This window comes from Seriola aureovittata, chromosome 12, assembly GCF_021018895.1.
Source record: "Seriola aureovittata isolate HTS-2021-v1 ecotype China chromosome 12, ASM2101889v1, whole genome shotgun sequence".
NCBI lineage: Eukaryota > Metazoa > Chordata > Actinopteri > Carangiformes > Carangidae > Seriola > Seriola aureovittata.
Window position 1 is genome coordinate 19,592,613 of NC_079375.1, and position 20,702 is coordinate 19,613,314.

At 34.5% G+C, this 20,702-nt stretch overlaps 2 protein-coding genes across 2 annotated transcripts; one reads left to right on the plus strand and one right to left on the minus strand.

The window, feature by feature from the left end:
• Positions 1 to 7,822: 7,822 nt before the first annotated feature.
• LOC130178320 (carboxypeptidase N subunit 2-like) lies at positions 7,823 to 11,079 on the minus strand. The gene is made up of 2 exons (XM_056390432.1): positions 10,945 to 11,079; positions 7,823 to 10,754 (listed from the first exon to the last, which is right to left on the minus strand). Exons 1-2 carry the CDS (start codon positions 10,969 to 10,971, stop codon positions 9,180 to 9,182), a joined length of 1,602 nt encoding a protein of 533 aa, XP_056246407.1. The 5' UTR covers positions 10,972 to 11,079; the 3' UTR covers positions 7,823 to 9,179.
• A 909-nt stretch (positions 11,080 to 11,988) lies between these two features.
• On the plus strand, positions 11,989 to 14,482 carry cldn1 (claudin 1). The gene is made up of 4 exons (XM_056390433.1): positions 11,989 to 12,219; positions 13,117 to 13,281; positions 13,522 to 13,606; positions 13,886 to 14,482. The coding sequence occupies exons 1-4, from the start codon at positions 11,997 to 11,999 to the stop codon at positions 14,046 to 14,048; spliced, it is 636 nt and encodes a 211-aa protein (XP_056246408.1). The 5' UTR covers positions 11,989 to 11,996; the 3' UTR covers positions 14,049 to 14,482.
• The last annotated feature ends 6,220 nt before the right edge of the window (positions 14,483 to 20,702 follow it).

The window sequence follows — 20,702 nt, forward strand, 5'->3', positions numbered from 1 at the left end:
TGTGAGTTCAAACCCCTGATGGACCATAGACAAGAATGTTAGGTTAATTGGCAACTCTAACAGGCTTTTATAATGCATTGCTAAAGTATGACATTTTCATTACTTTTTATGCCTTACTCTACTATGATGTTTTTTAAATTTTTTATGCTTTGCTATACTATGATGTTTTTTGACATTTTTATGCCATACTATACTATGACGTTTTAATGACTTTTTTTTGGCGTTACTATACTATGACGTTTTTTATGACTTTTTTTCCTTACTATACTATGACGTTTCTTTTGACAATTTTATGCCTTACTATACTGTGACGTTTTTTGACATTTTTATGCCATACTGTACTATGACGTTTTAATGACTTTTTTTGCCTTACTATACTATGACGTTTTTTATGACTTTTTATGCCATACTATACTATGACTTTTTTTGACATTTTTATGCCATACTATACTATGACTTTTTTTGACATTTTTATGCCATACTATACTATGACGTTTTTTGACATTTTTATGCCATACTATACTATGATGTTTTTTGACATTTTTGTGCTTTACTATACTATGATGTTTTTTGACATTTTTATGCCTTACTATACTATGACGTTTTTTGACATTTTTATACCTTGCTATAACATGACGTTTTTTTGACATTTTTATGCCATACTATACTATGACGTTTTAATGACTTTTTTTCCTTACTATACTATGACGTTTTTTTGACAATTTTATGCCTTACTATACTATGACTTTTTTTGACATTTTTTTTGACATTTTTATGCCATACTATACTATGACGTTTTAATGACTTTTTTTCCTTACTATACTATGACTTTTTTTGACATTTTTTTTGACATTTTTTTTGACATTTTTATGCCATACTATACTATGACTTTTTTGACATTTTTATGCCATACTATACTATGACTTTTTTTGCCTTGCTATAATATGACGTTTTTTTGACATTTTTATGCCTTGCTATAACATGACGTTTTTTGACAATTTTATGCCTTACTGTACTATGACGTTTTTTTGACATTTTTATGCCATACTATACTATGACGTTTTAATGACTTTTTTGCCTTTCCATAAATTCGATGTTTTCTTTCACGAAAAGCAGCTATTGTGGTCCAGTGGTTACAACTGTTGACTCAGAAACAGAAGGTTGTGAGTTCAAACCCCTGATGGACCATAGACAAGAATGTTAGGTTAATTTGACATTTTTTTGCCATACTATACTATGATGTTTTTTGACATTTTTATGCCTTGCTATAATATGACGTTTTTTTGACATTTTTATGCCTTGCTATAATATGACGTTTTTTGACATTTTTTTGCCATACTATACTATGAAGTTTTAATGACTTTTTTTTTCTTATTATACTATGACGTTTTTTTTTACATTTTTATGCCTTGCTATAACATGACGTTTTTTGTCTTGCTATAATATGACATTTTTTTTAAATATTTGTGCCTTACTATACTATGATGTTTTTTGCCCTTTTTATGCCATACTATACTATGACGTTTTAATGACATTTTTATGCCTTGCTATAATATGACGTTTTTTTGACATTTTTATGCCTTGCTATAATATGACGTTTTTTTGACGTTTTTTGCCTCACTATACTATGACGTTTTTTGCCTTACTATACTATGACGTTTTTTTGACATTTTTGTGCCTTACTATCCTTTGCGATCTTTTGACATTTTTGTGCCTAACTATAATATGACGTTTTTTTTACATTTTTATGCCTTGCTATAATATGACGTTTTTTTACATTTTTATGCCATACTATACTATGACGTTTTAATGACTTTTTGTGCCTTACTATACTATGACGTTTTTTGTCATTTTTATGCCTTACTATACTATGAGTTTTTTTGCCTTGCTATAATATGACGTTTTTTTTCACATTTTTGTTCCATACTATACTATGACGTTTTTTTGACATTTTTATGCCTTACTATACTATGACGTTTTTTGACATTTTTATGCCATACTATGCTACGACGTTTTTTGCCTTACTATACTATGACGTTTTTTGTCTTGCTATAATATGACTTTTTTTTGACATTTTTATGCCATACTATACTATGACTTTTTATGCCTTACTATACTATGATGTTTTTTGTCTTGCTATAATATTACATTTTTTTTTAATTTTTGTGCCTTACTATACTATGACGTTTTTTGCCATTTTTATGCCATACTATACTATGACGTTTTAATGACTTTTTTTGCCTTACTATACTATGACGTTTTTTAGACATTTTTATGCCTTGCTATACTATGACGTTTTTTGACATTTTTATGCCATACTATACTATGAGTTTTTTTGGATTACTATACTATGACTTTTTTTGTCTTGCTATAATATGACGTTTTTTTTTTACATTTTTATGCCATACTATACTATGACTTTTTTTGCCTTACTATACTATGACGTTTTTTGCCATTTTTATGCCATACTATACTATCACGTTTTAATGACTTTTTTTGCCTTACTATACTATGACGTTTTTTAGACATTTTTATGCCTTGCTATAATATGACGTTTTTTGACATTTTTGTGCCTTACTATACTATGACGTTTTTTGACATTTTTATGCCATACTATACTATGAGTTTTTTTGGATTACTATACTATGACTTTTTTTGCCTTGCTATAATATGACGTTTCTTTGACATTTTTGTGCCATACTATACTATGACGTTTTTTTGACATTTTTATGCCTTGCTATAATATGACCTTTTTTTGACATTTTTATGCCATACTATACTATGACGTTTTAATGACTTTTTTTCCTTACTATACTATGACGTTTTTTTTGACAATTTTATGCCTTACTGTACTATGACGTTTTTTGACATTTTTATGCCATACTATACTATGACGTTTTAATGACTTTTTTGCCTTACCATAAATTCGATGTTTTCTTTCACAAAAAGAAGTTATCGTGGTCCAGTGGTTACAACTGTTGACTCAAAAACAGAAGGTTGTGAGTTCAAACCCCTGATGGACCATAGACAAGAATGTTAGGTTAATTGGCAACTCTAACGGGCTTTTATAATGCATTGCTAAAGTATGACATTTTCATTACTTTTTATGCCTTACTCTACTATGATGTTTCTTTAAAGTTTCATGCCTTACTATAGTATCATGTTTTTGACAATTTCATACCTTGGTATACTATGACGTTTTAATGACTTTTTTTTGGCGTTACTATACTATGACGTTTTTTATGACTTTTTATGCCATACTATACTATGACTTTTTTTGGCTCACTATACTACGACGTTTTCTGCCTTGTTACAATATGACGTTTTTTTGACATTTTTGTGCCATACTATACTATGACGTTTTTTTGACATTTTTATGCCTTGCTATAATATGACGTTCTTTTGACATTTTTTTGCCTTACTATACTATGACGTTTTTTTGACATTTTTGTGCCTTACTATACTATGACGTTTTTTGAAATCTTTATGCCATACTATACTATGACCTTTTTTATGACTTTTTTTGCCTTACTATACTAATATGACGTTTTTTGACATTTTTTTGCCATACTATACTATGAAGTTTTAATGACTTTTTTTTTTCTTACTATACTATGACGCTCTTTTGACATTTTTATGCCTTGCTATAATATGACGTTTTTGTACATTTTTGTGCCTTATTATACTATGACGTTTTTTTTTACATTTTTATGCCATACTATACTATGACGTTTTTTTGACATTTTTATGCCATACTATACTATGACGTTTTAATGACTTTTTTTGCCTTACTATACTATGACGTTTTTTAGACATTTTTATGCCTTGCTATACTATGACGTTTTTTGACATTTTTATGCCATACTATACTATGAGTTTTTTGGATTACTATACTATGACTTTCTTTGTCTTGCTATAATATGACTTTTTTTTTACATTTTTATGCCATACTATACTATGACTTTTTTTGCCTTACTATACTATGACGTTTTTTGTCTTGCTATAATATGACATTTTTTTTTAAATCTTTGTGCCTTACTATACTATGACGTTTTTTGCCATTTTTATGCCTTACTATACTATGACGTTTTTTAGACATTTTTATGCCTTGCTATAATATGACGTTTTTTGACATTTTTGTGCCTTACTATACTATGACGTTTTTTGACATTTTTATGCCATACTATACTATGAGTTTTTTTGGATTACTATACTATGACGTTTTTTAGACATTTTTATGCCTTGCTATAATATGACGTTTTTTTGACATTTTTGTGCCATACTATACTATGACGTTTTTTTGACATTTTTATGCCTTGCTATAATATGACCTTTTTTTGACGTTTTTTGCCTTACTATACTATGACGTTTTTTGCCTTGCTATAATATGACGTTTTTTGCCATTTTTTTTGCCATACTATACTATGATGTTTTTTGACATTTTTATGCCATACTATACTATGACTTTTTTTGCCTTACTATACTATGACGTTTTTTGTCTTGCTATAATATGACATTTTTTTGAAATTTTTGTGCCTTACTATACTATGACGTTTTTTGACATTTTTATGCCATACTATACTATGACGTTTTAATGACTTTTTTTGCCTTACTATACGATGACGTTCTTTTGACATTTTTATGCCTTGCTATAATATGACGTTTTTTTACATTTTTATGCCATACTATACTATGACGTTTTAATGACTTTTTTTGCCTTACTATACTATGACGTTCTTTTGACATTTTTATGCCTTACTATACTATGACTTTTTTTGCCTTACTATACTATGACGTTTTTTGCCTTGCTATAATATGTTTTTTTGACATTTTTGTGCCTTACTATACTATGACGTTTTTTATGCCATACTATACTATGACGTTTTAATGACTTTTTTTGCCTTACTATACTATGACGTTCTTTTGACATTTTTATGCCTTACTATACTATGACTTTTTTTGCCTTACTATACTATGACGTTTTTTGCCTTGCTATAATATGTTTTTTTGACATTTTTGTGCCTTACTATACTATGACGTTTTTTGACATTTTTGTGCCTTACTAAACTATGACGTTTTTTGACATTTTTGTGCCTTACTATACTATGACGTTTTTTGACATTTTTGTGCCTTACTATACTATGACATTTTTTGACATTTTTATGCCATACTATACTATGACTTTTTTTGCCTTGCTATAATATGACGTTTTTTTGACATTTTTGTGCCATACTATACTATGGCTATACTATTATTAAACTATGACGTTTTTTCTTTAATAAGAAAGCATTGTGGTCCAGTGGTTACTCTCTAACTGTTGACTCAGAAACAGAAGGTTGTGAGTTCGAATCCCTGATGGACCAAAAACAAGAATATTAGGTTAATTGGCAACTCTAACAGTCTTTTATAATGCATTGCTAAAGTATGACATTTTCATTACTTTTTATGCCTTACTCTACTATGATGTTTTTTAAAATTTTCATGCCTTACTTTACTATCACGTTTTTTTGACAATTTTATGCCGTTTTTGGATATTTTTTCACTTTACTAAACCATGACATTTGTTTGTCTTTTTATGCCATACTGTACTATGACGTTTTTTATGACCTTTTATACCTTACTTAACTATGGTGTTTTTGACATTCTTATGCTTAAGTACACTATGACGTTTTATTCCTTACTGTACTATGATGTTCTTATGACTTTTTATGCCTTGCTCTACTATGACGTTTTTTTTTAAGAAGAAAGTATTGTGGTCCAGTGGTTACAACTGTTGACTCAGAAACAGAAGGTTCTGATTTCAAACTCCTGATGGACCAAAGACAAGAACTTTAGGTTAATTGGCAACTCTAACAAGTTTTTATAATGCATTGTTAAAGTATGACATTTTCATTACTTTTTATGCCTTACTATACTATGATGTTTCTTTAAAATTTCATGCCTTACTATAGTATCATGTTTTTGACAATTTCATGCCTTGGTATACTATGCGGTTGCCTTACACTATGACATTTTCATGAATTTTTATGCCTTAGTGTAAAATGATGTTTTCATGAATTTTTTTTGCTTCACTATACTATGACGTTTTTTGACATTTTTATGTTTTAGTATACTATGACGTTTTTATGACTTTCTTTGCCTTACTATATTATGACATTTTCACTTTCTATGCCTTACTATACCATGACGATATCAAAAAATGTTATGCCTAAGTATACTATGACGCTTTTAATTACCTTTTATTCCTTACTTTACTATGGTGTTTCTGACATTTCATCCCATATTATACCATGACGTTTTTATGATTTTCATGCCTTAGTATAATATTTTTTTTACATTTTAATGTCTTAGTATACTATGATGTTTCTATGCCTTAATAAGTAAGACGTTTTTATGACATTTTTATGCCTCAATCATAGAATGACGTTTTTATGCCATACTATAATGTGACGATTTAATGGCTTTTTTTGCCTTTCTTTACTATGGCATTTTTTGACATTCTTATGCCTTAGTACACCATTACGTTTTTATGCCTTACTATAATATGACATTTTTATTACCTTTTTTGCCTCAATATACTATGATGTTTTTTGTATACCATGACATTGTACTTTGACGTTTTTATGACCTATTATGCCTTACTTTACTACGGCGTTTTTTGACATTCTCATGCTTTAGTACACTATTATGTTTTTATGCCTTATTATACTATGACGATTTTTGATATTTTTATGCCTTACTATTCTTTGACATTTTTAAGACTTTTCATGCTTTATTATACTACAACTTTTTTTTTTTTAAATTTTCTTACCTTTTTATACTACACTACTTTTTATGACGTTTTTAAGCATAACTATACTTTGACACTTTCGTGACTTACTATACTATAACATTTTTATGACGTTTTTATGCATTACTATGATGTTTGTATGACATTATATTATGATATATGATGATGATGATGATGATATATTTTATGCCTAATTCTCATGCTATATTATATTATCCAATATAGTCCAAAGACAAGCACTTTAGGTTAATTTGCAACTCTAAGTGACTTTTTTATGCCTTGCTATACCATGACGCTTTTTGACGTTTTTATGCCTTGCTATAATATGACGTTTTTTTTTTTACATTTTTGTGCCTTATTATACAATGACGTTTTTTTACATTTTACATATTATGACTATTCAATGCCTTACTATACTATGACTTTTTATGCCTCACTATACTATGTCATTTTTCGTCCTCCATATCAGAAACACAGATGATGTCAAGTGAAAACACAAGCAGCCAAAATGCCCTTCCAGCTTGCTTAGCTAACTGTACACCAGGGGCCATACCTGTTGTATTCCTTCCTCGTTGGTCCTCGACGGAAATCGCAGAAATTCGCACAGAGAAATCGAAGCGAACGTACGTATTTCGTGAACGCAGCGTTTGTAGTTTTGAAGTTTTCATTGTTTGATTTTGGGTTTTGTTGATTTAGTTGGTTTGAGTTTGGTTTTGTTTTTTGTTTTTTTTTTACACACATACACACATACACACACATCCATATACACCAGTGTGAAGTACCTCAGATTCGATCCCACTCCTCAAGGTTGAAGGTCGGCGTCCTTCCTCTGTGGACCAGCTTCAGCGCTGAAGTCAATCTGAACCTGACTCCGATGCAGCAGGTGTGGATCAGCTGACAGAGGAGGACACCTGGGGCCTCATGTATCAAAGCCTTGCGTAGAATTCACAGCGAGACCTGCCGTACGCACGAAGCAGGAAACATGCGTACACACCAAAAAATTCACACGGATGAAACCGTGCGCGCACAGAATTATTTTTCTAGAACTTTATTCACTTTCTCTTGATGAAATGTGTCAGAAATATTTACAGTTGTATTTTGTTTATTTACATCCATGCTATGTTTTCAATAGACTCTCACATGGAATGAAGCAAGACTATGAGACTATCCAAATCTTTTCCAACTTTTCACATTAGCCAAACATTTTTCAAATTAATTTCATCAATATTTTGTGGTTTGTTTCGACATTGGCATATCTCATTTAGTTTCTTCTTTTTGCTGAGGCCCTCAGAAAATAGAGATATGCATTTAACGATTTCCATACCTCTTGTTGCTCATTTGACAACAACCCTAATGTTAAATGTCTGGTTTACCCAATAGTTTTGGTCAAGTGAGGATTACCTCCAATTTAACGATATTCCTCCAAACTCTGGAAATAAGACAGCCACCTCTTTTTGTCATGTGAATTGTGATGTCATTCAACTCGGACCAAGGACCCAATTGACCTTCTGGCCTTTGACCCTTATTAAGTGTGGGTTAGGGTGCTGTATTCAAGGTGTAGCCATCTGTGTGCCTTGTTGTTTCCAGGCCTCCCTCCTCCCCACGCCGCTCCCTCTCTCTTTATCATCCCTCTCTGTATTCAGGGGCAATGGAGTGATCACAGGAGGACTGGTGGGTCTCGCTCAGTGTTTTGAAACCCCTAGATGACAGAGTGGATGGCTGTGATGAAATGTAACTATGTAAATTTACTCAAAATCTAAAATTAAGTTCAATTTTATGCTGCTTTATACTTCTATTTCACCAGATTTCACGAGGAGATATTATACCTTTTACTCTAATAGACTTGTATGACAACTATATAAACAGGTTCTTTTGCAGATCATGATTTTACCTACAAAAGAAGCCTTTTTTTTAAGTGTTAAATTGAAATGTCAATTTTTATTGACATGTCTAACAGTTGTTCTAGTTTGTTCAAATTGCAAAATACATAGTCTGTAAATGGACATATTGAAACATTCATACTGAAGACTGAAGACGCTCAAACGCTGCTAGTGTAGGCTACTACAGAAAGAGGAGAACCAGAAGCTACTGGAGATCGAACACACCACAGTCATTAAACACATGTTAGCAGATGATTAACATGTTCCTCATGGTTCCTTTTAGCAGTGACAGGATCTTAAAAGTACTGGATTGAACTTTGAACTTTACCAGAAAAGGGTTCATCCACCCCTCTTATCATTCAGCAGCCGTTATGTGTACTGGTTATCAGCTGCTGAGTTAGAGGTTTGTTTACAGTACTGACTCTGACAGTCAGAACATATAATAATGTGACTCTTAGTCTGATGAGGATATATTTGCACATAGAACAAAATCGAATAAACAGGGAGAATTACTGATTGGGGTTCTCGGCCATTGTCTCATTGCTACACTGAGAATGCTCATTTTTCAAAATATGCTCCTGAATGTTTCCATCATGATCCTGAAACTGCACCTTCACAGTCAGTGGAGAACATTTATCCACTTTACATTTGATGATCATGGTATCACTGGATGTTTGGAGGCTACAGCTGCTGAGATCCGGCATCTCGTCTTTAGACACCTGACACACCAGCTGGTCCTTGTCGATGGAGGCGACTGTTTGTTTTTTCAAATAGTTCGGGCTCTCGCAGAGCATCCTGTCCAGCATCTCTACGTCGAGGCTGTTTCTCAGCACCCAGTCATGAAGGTACCACATGTGGCAGTCGCATCTCCAGGGGTTTCCATGCAGCCTCACTGTGTGCTGGATGGCGAAAGGTTCTAAAAGGCCCAGTGGGAGAGTTTCCAGCTGGTTGTCAGACAAGTAGAGCTGCTGAATGAACGTTTGGTCCTCAAACAGTTTGGGCTCCAGATTTCTCAGATTGTTCCTGTTGAGGTGGATCGCTTTGATACCAAATAGATTGTTGAAGATTCTTTCAGGCAAAAATTTGAGCTGGTTTTCAGAGAGATCCAGATTCTCCAGCAGTGTAATATTTCTAAAAATGTCTTCAGGAAGTTGAGAGAGCTGGTTAGACGACAAGATGATGTCGGAAAGAGATGTCAAATCACTCAGAGAGGACAGCTCAGTCAGTCTGTTGCCTTTAAGGTTCAGCTCCCTCAAATTTGAGGCGTTGAATCCAAACACTTTATCGCTGAAGGCTGTAAGAAGGTTTCCTCGGAGGTTCAGCACCTCCAGCTCAGTTAACGCAGAGAAGGTGCCCTCGGCCAGCTCTGATATCTTATTCCACTCCAGGTGAAGCTCCGTCAGCTGAGAAATATTGTGGAATGTGTCAGATGTAAGATTGCTAATGAGGTTGTTGTTAATTTTCAGGATCTCCAGCTTAGCCAGACCAGAAAATGTCTCTCTTTTCACTCCTTCAAGTTTATTCTGGGACAAGTCCAGTACACGAAGGTTGTGGAGATTCAGAAAAAGAAATGTCGGCAGATCTGATATGATGTTTCCCTTCATCTGCAAAGTTTCTAGTTGTTTCAGGGAGTCAAACATGCCGGGAAGAATCGCCTTGAACCTGTTGAAGTTGAGCAGCAGTTTAGTCAAGTTACTCTGCTTTGAAAAAGTCCCCAGAAACAAATGTTCCAGCCAGGGGTTCCCACTAATCTCCAGCTCGTGCAGCTCAGTCAGATGATCAAAAGCCTGAGCGTGAATACTTCGCAGTGCATTGTTTAAGAAGACAATCTTGGTGAGTTGGGGGCTCTCCTCTAAAGTGTGAGGGAGCAGGTACGCCACAGCTGATGTCATTACAATAAAGTCCTTCACTTGCTTTGACATGTTTCTGGGCAAAGATATCATCCGTTCGTCTGCACACAGCACTTGGACCGAAGTGAAACACTGGCATTTGTACGGACAAGAGGTGTATGACTCTGTGTTGCCTTTGTGACAGAAAAGCAGCACCAGGAACAGTGTCAGGCCCAATTCTTTGTTCATTTTCCGCTGTCAAAACATGTAGAAAGTTTGTATGAATGAACAGGGAAGTGAGGCTGACGTTGGTTTTATATAAATACACAAACACATGCAGTACACTCCTGTTTCTTTTGTAAAACCTGGTATTTATTCACAGAAAGAAGAATGAGTAATGTTCATTTAAAGGAACAACTGTTCAAATGAATGAAATTCAACATACCTCTGTGTTACAGGGATCACGCAGCATTGAATCAAGTTTCCTTGTGGGACCAAAAGAGCCAGCTCACACAAAGTGCAAACGACAACAAGTCTGAATTAGGCAAGACAAAACCTTTGGCCAGTGGCCAGCTCCTGTCACAGTTTCATCTGCAAACAACAACAACAATCCTGTCATTCGGTAAATCAAATGAATCACAGGATTATATTCTCTGTAGTCTCACTAGTCTCACAGAGTAGCTGATTTTTATTTGCTACTGTTATAAACAAGGTGTGGAAGAAAGAGGAGGATTTTTGTCTTTTTTTATGTTAGTTTCAGTAAAAGTCTGTTAGCGTTGAGTCACTGTTTACCAAAACAAAACAAATAGATCCAAGAGAAAATGGGCTTTAATGGGAAAAGTAGATCACTCTGTCCATCTACAACTTCTGCTGCCACTACTAATAACTATACATATTTTATTTACTTAACCTGGGTGTCTTTTGAGATGCATCTCTTTTGCAAAAAAAGATCTCATAAAGGTCATAACAGCACAGTCACATAAAAAAGAATCTACACATAATATAAATATAACATGGTAACACCTGACTAATGAGGCATTAAGGAGGGAGCTTGACTTTTCAAAAGATTTATATTCCTGTCATGTAAATTGTTACAAGCCCACAGTGTATCAATCTTTCATTATTTTATAATAGATGTGAAAACTGTTGTTTTACTGTGTGTAACTTTGCATTTTCAATGAACGTTGGTTGGAGGTTCAGGAGTCATTTTTTAGTCCCTGCAGGAGGCCATTGCTTCCACTAGGTGTCGTCCTGCTCCTCATAACCTCAGTCAGAGGTGATGGCATTCCTGGATCCCTCCCCCTTCCATCAAATGCAGGTTATTCCCTGAAGATGCACAGGTAGACACCACTGTTTGGGACCATATCCACCACCTGAAACCACCTGGAACTACTTTAAGAAAGTTTTGTGTTTTTGTTTCACTGCCTTCATAACTAGGAGAATTTTTCCTTTTTCCTTTTTTTCACTTGGATCTTTTACTATCTCTGAATTTAAATAATGGCCAATGCAGGAATCCAGCTTCTTGGCTTCACATTGGCCTTCCTGGGCTTCGTTGGATCAATAGCATCCACAGTGATGGTGGAGTGGAAAGCTTCGTCTTATGCAGGAGACAACATCATCACAGCTCAGGCTATGTATGAAGGCCTGTGGAAGACTTGTGTGTCACAGAGCACGGGTCAGATTCAGTGTAAAGTCTATGATTCACTTCTCCAGCTACCAGGTAACATTGTCTTACACATCATGTTTTTTCATTGCACCATTTATAAGATTCCATTATAAATATCAGCTATTGAGCATATTGTGCAGAGCATACTGAGCCCACAAATTATACTGTGTCCAGCATCAGTTTCTATCAGTGTGGGAAGAAAATGGGTCATGGGACCATGAACAGTCCATTACTGAAACAATATTAGGATTTTTTCAGTAGTGACTTCATAATTGCTCATGAAATAATTGGACCAGTTTAAAAATTGTCTGGTTGTATACTGCAATGTGTGAATCTCTCTGGCCACTCAAACCTTGTGTGAGAGAATACCCTTTTCTTGAAGACCTCTTGCATGCAGAGACATGTCAGCCAAATACCAGCAGCTGGCAGACCAAGAACAAATCCATTCAAAAAGAATAGAAGTTATGCAAGGCGATCAATTTCAAATGTAAATGTATGTGTGTAAACTGAATTTTAACTTATTGACTATGAAAGATCACAGGTGATACCAGCTTCATCAGATCAAAAAGCCTTGCATTGCAGTGACTGAGGACACCTCAGCTGTTGTGACTCATGTTGTCAGTGCTCCCGCCCGTTTCGTGCCTGTTGAAAATAAGAGGATGTACAATGAGATTAGACTAGGCTATATACCGAGGACTGCTTGCGTGATGCTATTGGATATCATAGAAACATTTTTATGCTCAGGTTTTATTTAAACTTTCTTATTAGACAGAAGCGCGGGGGAGTGAGATCACCGCTTGCAATTCATTCATTATAATTTTAATGTATTTGTGCAGTTAGAAAACATAAAGGAAGAAAGAGTAGGGATGATCCAGGAGAGAACGTCCTGCTGAATCTACAAGAGGAAAGATGAATGAATGAAAACCTGCTAAAAATCAACTTTGTCTCCAGGGATGGTACAGGGCACACGCGGGCTGATGTTGTCCTCCATCTTGCTCAGCTTTATTTCCATCTTGGTGGAGGTGGTGGGCTTGAGGTGCACCACCTGCATGGCTGACCAACCTGAGCAGAAGGACAAAGTGGCACTGACTGGAGGGGTCATCTTCATTATCGCTGGTTAGAGTTCATTCAGTGCACACACACACACACACACACACACACACATGCAATGGACACACACTATTTGAACATCACCTGGGTTGTAAGGTTGTTTTTCGTCCTTGAACAGGCTTTGGCTTGTAGTGTATATGCTGGGTTTTACTTTTATTAAGATGAAACACAACAGATGATTCTCTTTCTTACCCCTTATAATGCAACAATACATATAACAAGTTTCTCTGCTCACTGGTTTTCCAGGTCTGCTTGCTCTGGTGGGAACATCTTGGTATGGCCACAGAATAGCACAGGACTTCTACAACCCATTCACTCCCACTAATTCAAGGTGAGTTAAGTAAATGATCAGGTATGACTGAAGGTGTTTTCATATTTAGTGTGCAGACGTCAGAGTGGTATCAATCTTCTCATCTAAGTCACAGCAGTAAAAGCAAAGAAGCACATTTCCCATAATGTCAAACTATTTCTTTAATTTTCAAGCATAGTCTTCTATGTTTATGTAGTGATCTTAATAACGTGATCAGTCTGTGTTTAGACTTGAAGACTGGTAATGTTGGTAAATTGATACGCAAGTATCAATGTAGGCTAATCTGTAAATCATTCACAGATTTGAATTTGGAAGTGCCCTGTATGTTGGATGGGGAGCTGCATGTCTCACTATTATAGGAGGGGGCTTCCTCTGCTGCAACTGCCCCGGCAAGAGCTCAGGGAAATCTCCACGCTACCCACCGTCCCACTCTGCCAGCCAGCCAGGCAGGGACTACGTCTAGGGGGACAATCACTCCATCCAGCCACTGCGCACTGATGACTGGACATCTTTCAGACTTGTTCAATATTTTGCAGCATGTACATTTGCAGGGGTTGTAACTGACACATGTTTATAGTTGTTGGGAAATAAGTTCCACACATTGCAAAAACAATGAACGGCAAAATGTTACTTGAATCTGGATGTTATAAATGACAATTCTGACTAAGAACTTCAGTACAAGAAAACTGTATTAGAATTAATCAGAAGTATTTTAAACTGGAATTATATTTGGCCAGTAAAGGTTCAACATATCTCAGGACTCCTTTTTTTCCCCACAGTATTTGCAACTAATACCATTTTATTTCTACTTTTGTTACTTTGCTTTTTGTTTGGAACGTTGTCATTGTTTGTTTATCACATGTAAAATAAAATCCTTGATACTTTCCTATGATAATATGCTTTTTGTAGTGTCTTTGTTTTCTTTTTACACATACTTGTACATCGTAAAGAAACAGGGTCGGGCTTGATCAGACCAAAACCCCTCAGGCAACAGTTAAATGAAAGATAGAAAGAAGTTATGCAAGTTAAAGAGCAATAATGAAGCCTCTCTTGGAAAAAACGTGCTTCTGTGAATATTTTTAGATTGTTTTTTAAAATTAAAAAAAAAGAAAACAACATTAGGAAAAAGCTGTGATGGAAATAGTTACATAACAGCCAGAGGATTCATGGTTTGTGTGAGACCTGAGTTTAGGTTAGGGTTGGCTTTTGTGCATGCAAGTGTGGACAAGCATATGCATGTGTTTGGGGGGAGGAAGAAAAGGCCAAGCCACAGCGTAATCATCATTATCCAGTGGAGGAGGGGATCTGTGAATAAAATGTTTCTATATAAATTTATTAGAACTTAAATGAGGCTGACAAAAACCAAACTGTAGAAAAGTCACAGCAAAACAGGATTTGAATATCTGGTTTAAAGGGTCGATGTGAGCATTAAACATTTCATGAAAAGATCATTTATAGTATTTAGGATGTAAAAACATTGAAAAAAGAGAGAACAAATTTAAATGGTTGCATAAAAGGTTTATCTTGCAATAATACATAGACAGACTCTTTAAAAAGTTGCTCTTCAATGTCCAACATGCGGCAGTCACTTATGCAGAAATGTGTGACCTCAGGGAAGAAAACTCCAGGGGAGGTGGGAAACAGGGGAGCGGCTCCTGACATAGCTCCGACCTGTCCCAACATGTCTGCTCACAGACAAAGTGCTTTCATCAGAGTTCACGAAAAACATCAGCTCTCAAGACATTTATACCCACCTATGTTTTATCACACTATGTGCTTCTTTATATTGAAGAATTGCAGAAAATTTCAAATTTCCCATCCCACATGCACTCACACAACATGATTTAATCTATGGTTTTATCTACAACACCGACACACAGCTGTCTCCATTGTGCCACCTGCAACATACAACATGCAGTGATTCTCCAGCAGAGAGCTCCACCTTCTGGATACACGTGAGTGTGCTGCTGAAACACCTGCAAGATAAACTACATTTGGACTCAGTAACTTTAACAGTCACAGTTAAAGTATCGTGAATAATGTTGAATGTTCAAATTTAACTTGTTAATCTAGAAAAGATACACAAAATACACAAAGATCATTAAAATAAATAGTTCTGATTTCAAAATGCAAACAGTACACTCTCGCTGATTTTGTTTTGAGCGGGCTAACTTATAATTATTACAACAGCAGATTGAACAAAAGACCATATTCCTACATAAGCAATAAACACCCTGTGGTTACTGTTGGAGCAAACAGAGAGAAAAGATGAATGAATGATTCAAAGGGAAAACCGGAGCCTCTCTTAAAGAGATGAGTTTTTACCTAAAGTATACTGTGACGATACGACTGAACTGCAAAAGCATTGTTCAGTCCAGGCTTGAAGATGTTAGGACTTCTTTGCCGGTAGTTTTGGGGCCTGAATGAACTGTGTGAACACTGTGAACTGTGTGAATGAGATTTAAGTTCAATTCCTGAGTATGAATACTTCATCCGCCTCTTCGAGACCAACTTCCTGAATTGGGGGAAAAATACAAGAAGAGAAAGTGCACTGAAAGTTCAGGTCCTGTGGTTGTGATGGGGCAATGGGAAAACGCTCATTTATTCCCCCCCCCTTGACTTCCAGGAACTAATCTGGACTCTTATAACTGTCAGTGACGCTGCTTTGTCATTTTGATGTATGGGAAAAATACAATTGAAGACGTACTGGTGGGGCAGATAAATAAATGTTATTCACAAAGGGCAAAATATAAATGACCTGACAAGTAATGAAAGAGTGGAAAACAATATAATGACTATGCATGTATGAATATATGTTTTTAGTATACATTTCAGGAAATTACAAAATAGGAGAATTATGTGTCTACCATAAACTTCAGGCCAAAGTCCCAAATAAACATATTGTGATACTATTCTGTAGTGCAAGCAAATGTGAAAAGTGATGGTGTGTGGCCACTAGAGGACAACAGAGGCCAAGTTTCAAATCTCTTCGCTGCTGCCACCAGACAAACAAACTGTCACTGGCAATGAAAGAGAGAAAACCAGTAAAATATGTGTTTATATCTACACTGAGAGATATTACTTTTAAGAACTCTTTGACATTATCAAAATCATTATTATTTACATAATTGATTACAGCTTTTAGACAAAAATGAAATTACTGGAGGTCACATATTTCTTCATTATAAACCATTAATATAACATACATACATAATGTAATACATAAATTGAATTTCCATATATGAAATTTACATGCACAAAAAACATATATGTAAAAATGAAATATGAAACCTTTTAGAAATTGGAACAATTTCATATATTGACATATGTATCATATATCATATGTATCTAGTCCATACAAATATCTATGTTTATATCTGTATGTTTATATTGTAGAGACGTAAGCTAAATATATATTTATCCGAAAGCCTGTTGAAGTTATATACTGTATGTAAATATAAAAGATGGACATGAATGTGTTTAAAATAATAAGAAAAACATACATAAGCATATAGATTTTCTAGATTTCAAGTATGTTGTTTTAAACTTGTATATATATAGATAAAATATCGTATTGAATTAAATATATCATTAACAAATCATGTTATATCATGTAAAAAATCATCATATAGACATTTTTAATACACAATATGTATGTACATACACAAATTTTACTATGGGTTTTTCATATATATTATAAACTTATATCATCATATATCTGTATATACCTGATAATAATATATTTCCTTATAGGCAACATATATGGCAACATCAATGACATATACTGTACGTCATTTCTTTATGGGAATGAGCACTGTTGTTTATTCTGACTCAACCCAACTGTCCCGCTGCTTTTAAAGGGGAAATCCATTAATTTTATACGATGAGATCAGAGTTTTGAAATGAAGAAAAAACAAAACAACGTTGTTACGTCGGCTTCAGCCTGGCTTGAAGAAAATCTACATCAGAGAGTCTATGTTGCATCTTTTTTGTGCTACACTCAGTCACTGAGTCACAAAAATGTGTATTAATGAAAAAACTGAAAAAAGTTCCCAACAAAGACACTGTCGAATAGTCTGAGTAACGTTTTCCAAACATTACGCGGCCCAGCAGTTTTAGGAAACTACTTAGCCTTTATCAAAAAAACGAAACTTTAAATGTGTGACTAATTTTTAAAGACTTATGTCAACACCAGGAACCTGTGGAGTTGGGGCTGAGCGCCACAGGGAAAGTACTGAGGCACAATACTTGTTGGTTTCAGTCTTTTCATGGGATTTGTTGCCGATAACAAAACTATATAAAACAGCACAAGCTTTATCCTTATTATATATACAGCAAAAGGTCAAATCTGATGGAGAATTTATCAATTAATTCAATTGCAAAAATTGTTTATTCACAACTATAATAATAATAATAACAATAGTCATAATAAAAACTGAGTAATTAACAACAACTGGATAATATATCATGAAAATGACTGAAATGGACCAAGAGAAACAAAGTCAAGAGGATAAACAAAAGAAATAATATCTTTAGGTTATCATAATTGCATAATGGTAACCGAACTAAAGTATTTATTGTACACACAGGACTGATTCTGACTCTGACTCTTGCTCTACTTAGAAAAGGCAAATGAAAAATGAAAAAAAAGAGAGAGAAGAGACAGAGCATCTTAAATGTAAATGTTTAGGATTCTTGGGGAATAGGAATGTATGCAAACAATAAATAAACATGACCTACAATATGTGCATGGATTTGACCTTTGACCCTCTGCACAGCTTACCCTCCAAAGCTCTAAGAAGGGTCTTAAATGAGTATTAGCTAATTGCCCAAACACTAAGCACAACAGCTGCTTGCACAATACATTGAAGGCATGGGTGTATGACAATCTTCAGCACCAATACTATTTTATATTTTATCTACATTTTTACAAATAACGCAAAAATAAAATATGAGGATGCGATATGACATTTTTTATGGTCTGTGGAAAACAGCTAGGTTTTTAGATTGATGAAGTGCATCAACATAGCAGCACTTAACTCGAGGGCTTCCCCGCTCTTCAGACCAGTATTGGATCTGGAGCGGATCCAAACACCAACTCAAACTGCTGTAATCAGCAGAGTGCAGCTGCCAGACATCACAGAAAAATCAATGAGCGGCTACAGAATCAAACAGAAAAACTCAACTACTGCTGAAATCGTCTCTGTCCTGCAGGAGTGTTTATGGCCTCTTGAGTATTATAAAACTATCATGAAAGTACTGAATAAGCTGAAGTACTTCCTTCAAGATAATGTGCAGTGCTGGAACAGATTCATTTAGATCAGCTGGCTTCATCAGGTATGTGTCACCTGGTTGTGCATTGTAAAGCTGCACATTCTGGCAGGATTCCCACGTTTGATTAGATATTTTATTACCATTGATAGCGTGTACAGAAATAACTTTATATGTTGCCATAAAGCTAGAGAGAGTTAGATACCACAGTTCTTTGAAACCAACAGCTCGGCCCTCCTTGAAATGATCACGTAATAGTCTTAGAAATGGATATAATGACTTCTTGAAGATTTGGCAGCATTAATTGCATTATACGTTTTTGTTTGTACACTATATAACTAAACCCCGTACCTACAGTAGGAAAACCACCCAAGACAACAGCATGTTTCGATCTAGTGATACTGTGGGAATATTTAAATAACACCAACATTGGGTCACAACGACAACAACCCAGAGTTGTGTCGGTGCTATGTTTACCCCTTTGACCTGAAGTGATGTTGCCATATATGTCACCTATAAGGACATATATTATTATCACATGTATACATCCTCTGGACATATGAAGATATAAGTTTATAACATATATGAAATACCTATAGTAAAATGTACATATTATGTTGTTAGCATATACAATATATATAGGTCTGCTATATATATATATATATATATATATATATATATACAATATATATTTAGCTTATATATGCAAATATATTAAAACAACATACATATACGAATTCGATATGCTTATATATGTTTTTCTTATTCATTTCTTATTCATATTCATGTCTATCTTCCCATTGTAAATAATATCAACATATACTGACAGGCTTTGGGATGGATATATATTCATGTAACATGTGTATACAATATAAGCAAACATACATAGACATACATATTTGTATGGGCTAGACATGTATGTCATGATATTAAATTGTTCCCATTTCTAACAGGTTTTATATGTAATTTTTTATTTTAAATGTTCATACAGTATATGTAAATTCAATATATGTAGTCCTACATATATTACATTTGTGTTTGTGTAGAAATGTTGCTGGAATGTAGGCTAATGACATACTGCCTAACTTTAAAATGTCCTTAAATATTGTAGATTATAATATAGATATAAAGAAAATAAAAAATAAATATGTGTCATTGTTGCCCTCTAATATTCTCTGTCTCTAATTGATAAATATAATCAACAACCACTCATTCTCTAGAGAGATAGTTACTCAGCCATCTTAATATATTTATAAGTTAATAGTGTCTTCTCTTTCTTTTACAATTTACTATTAATGGTTGCAAGGAAAAATAATGAATGAATGAAAAAATAATAATATAAATACTGTATTGATACAAATTAAAGTACCCAACTATATAATGTAGTTGCTTTATCGGTCTGCACAATAAATGTGTTTAGTTTTGAAACTTTATAAACATTTTGCTGATGATTTCAGGATTTACTTTTGAATTCAGGACGTTAGTGGAGAATTTTTCCTACTCTTAAGTAAGACATGAATATTTCTCCCGCCTCTGCTCATTAGACAGAGGGGGGTTATTTTGTGCTTAAAAGCAGAGGTGCCCTCTCACCTGATTTTAAAGTCGCAGACTGTCAGCATAACATCCTGAGCAGTGTGGGCAGAGATCCTCCTATAGAGGCTTTACAAGCGGATCAAAATAACCTGATCTGTTAATCCACTCTGCTCTGCTCCCAGGAGCTGGGACACCACACAGAGACTCAGCCTGTAACCCAGATACTGAGGTGACAGGCTGGGACCATTATTTCTTATTATAATTTTAGAAAACTCAGACTTCAGTTTGAATTATGTAATACTGAGCACAGTTT

Bases quoted from the DNA above. Each gene is read 5' to 3' on its own strand.
- LOC130178320 (XM_056390432.1), bottom strand. From the start codon at position 10,971: ATGCTGCGTGATCCCTGTAACACAGAG. The intron at 10,755-10,944 runs GTATGTTGAATT...ATGTTTTGACAG, and splicing joins GTGATCCCTGTAACACAGAG to CGGAAAATGAACAAAGAATT.
- cldn1 (XM_056390433.1), top strand. From the start codon at position 11,997: ATGGCCAATGCAGGAATCCAGCTTCTTGGCTTCACATTGGCCTTCCTG. The intron at 12,220-13,116 runs GTAACATTGTCT...CTTTGTCTCCAG, and splicing joins TTCACTTCTCCAGCTACCAG to GGATGGTACAGGGCACACGC. The intron at 13,282-13,521 runs GTTAGAGTTCAT...CTGGTTTTCCAG, and splicing joins GGTCATCTTCATTATCGCTG to GTCTGCTTGCTCTGGTGGGA.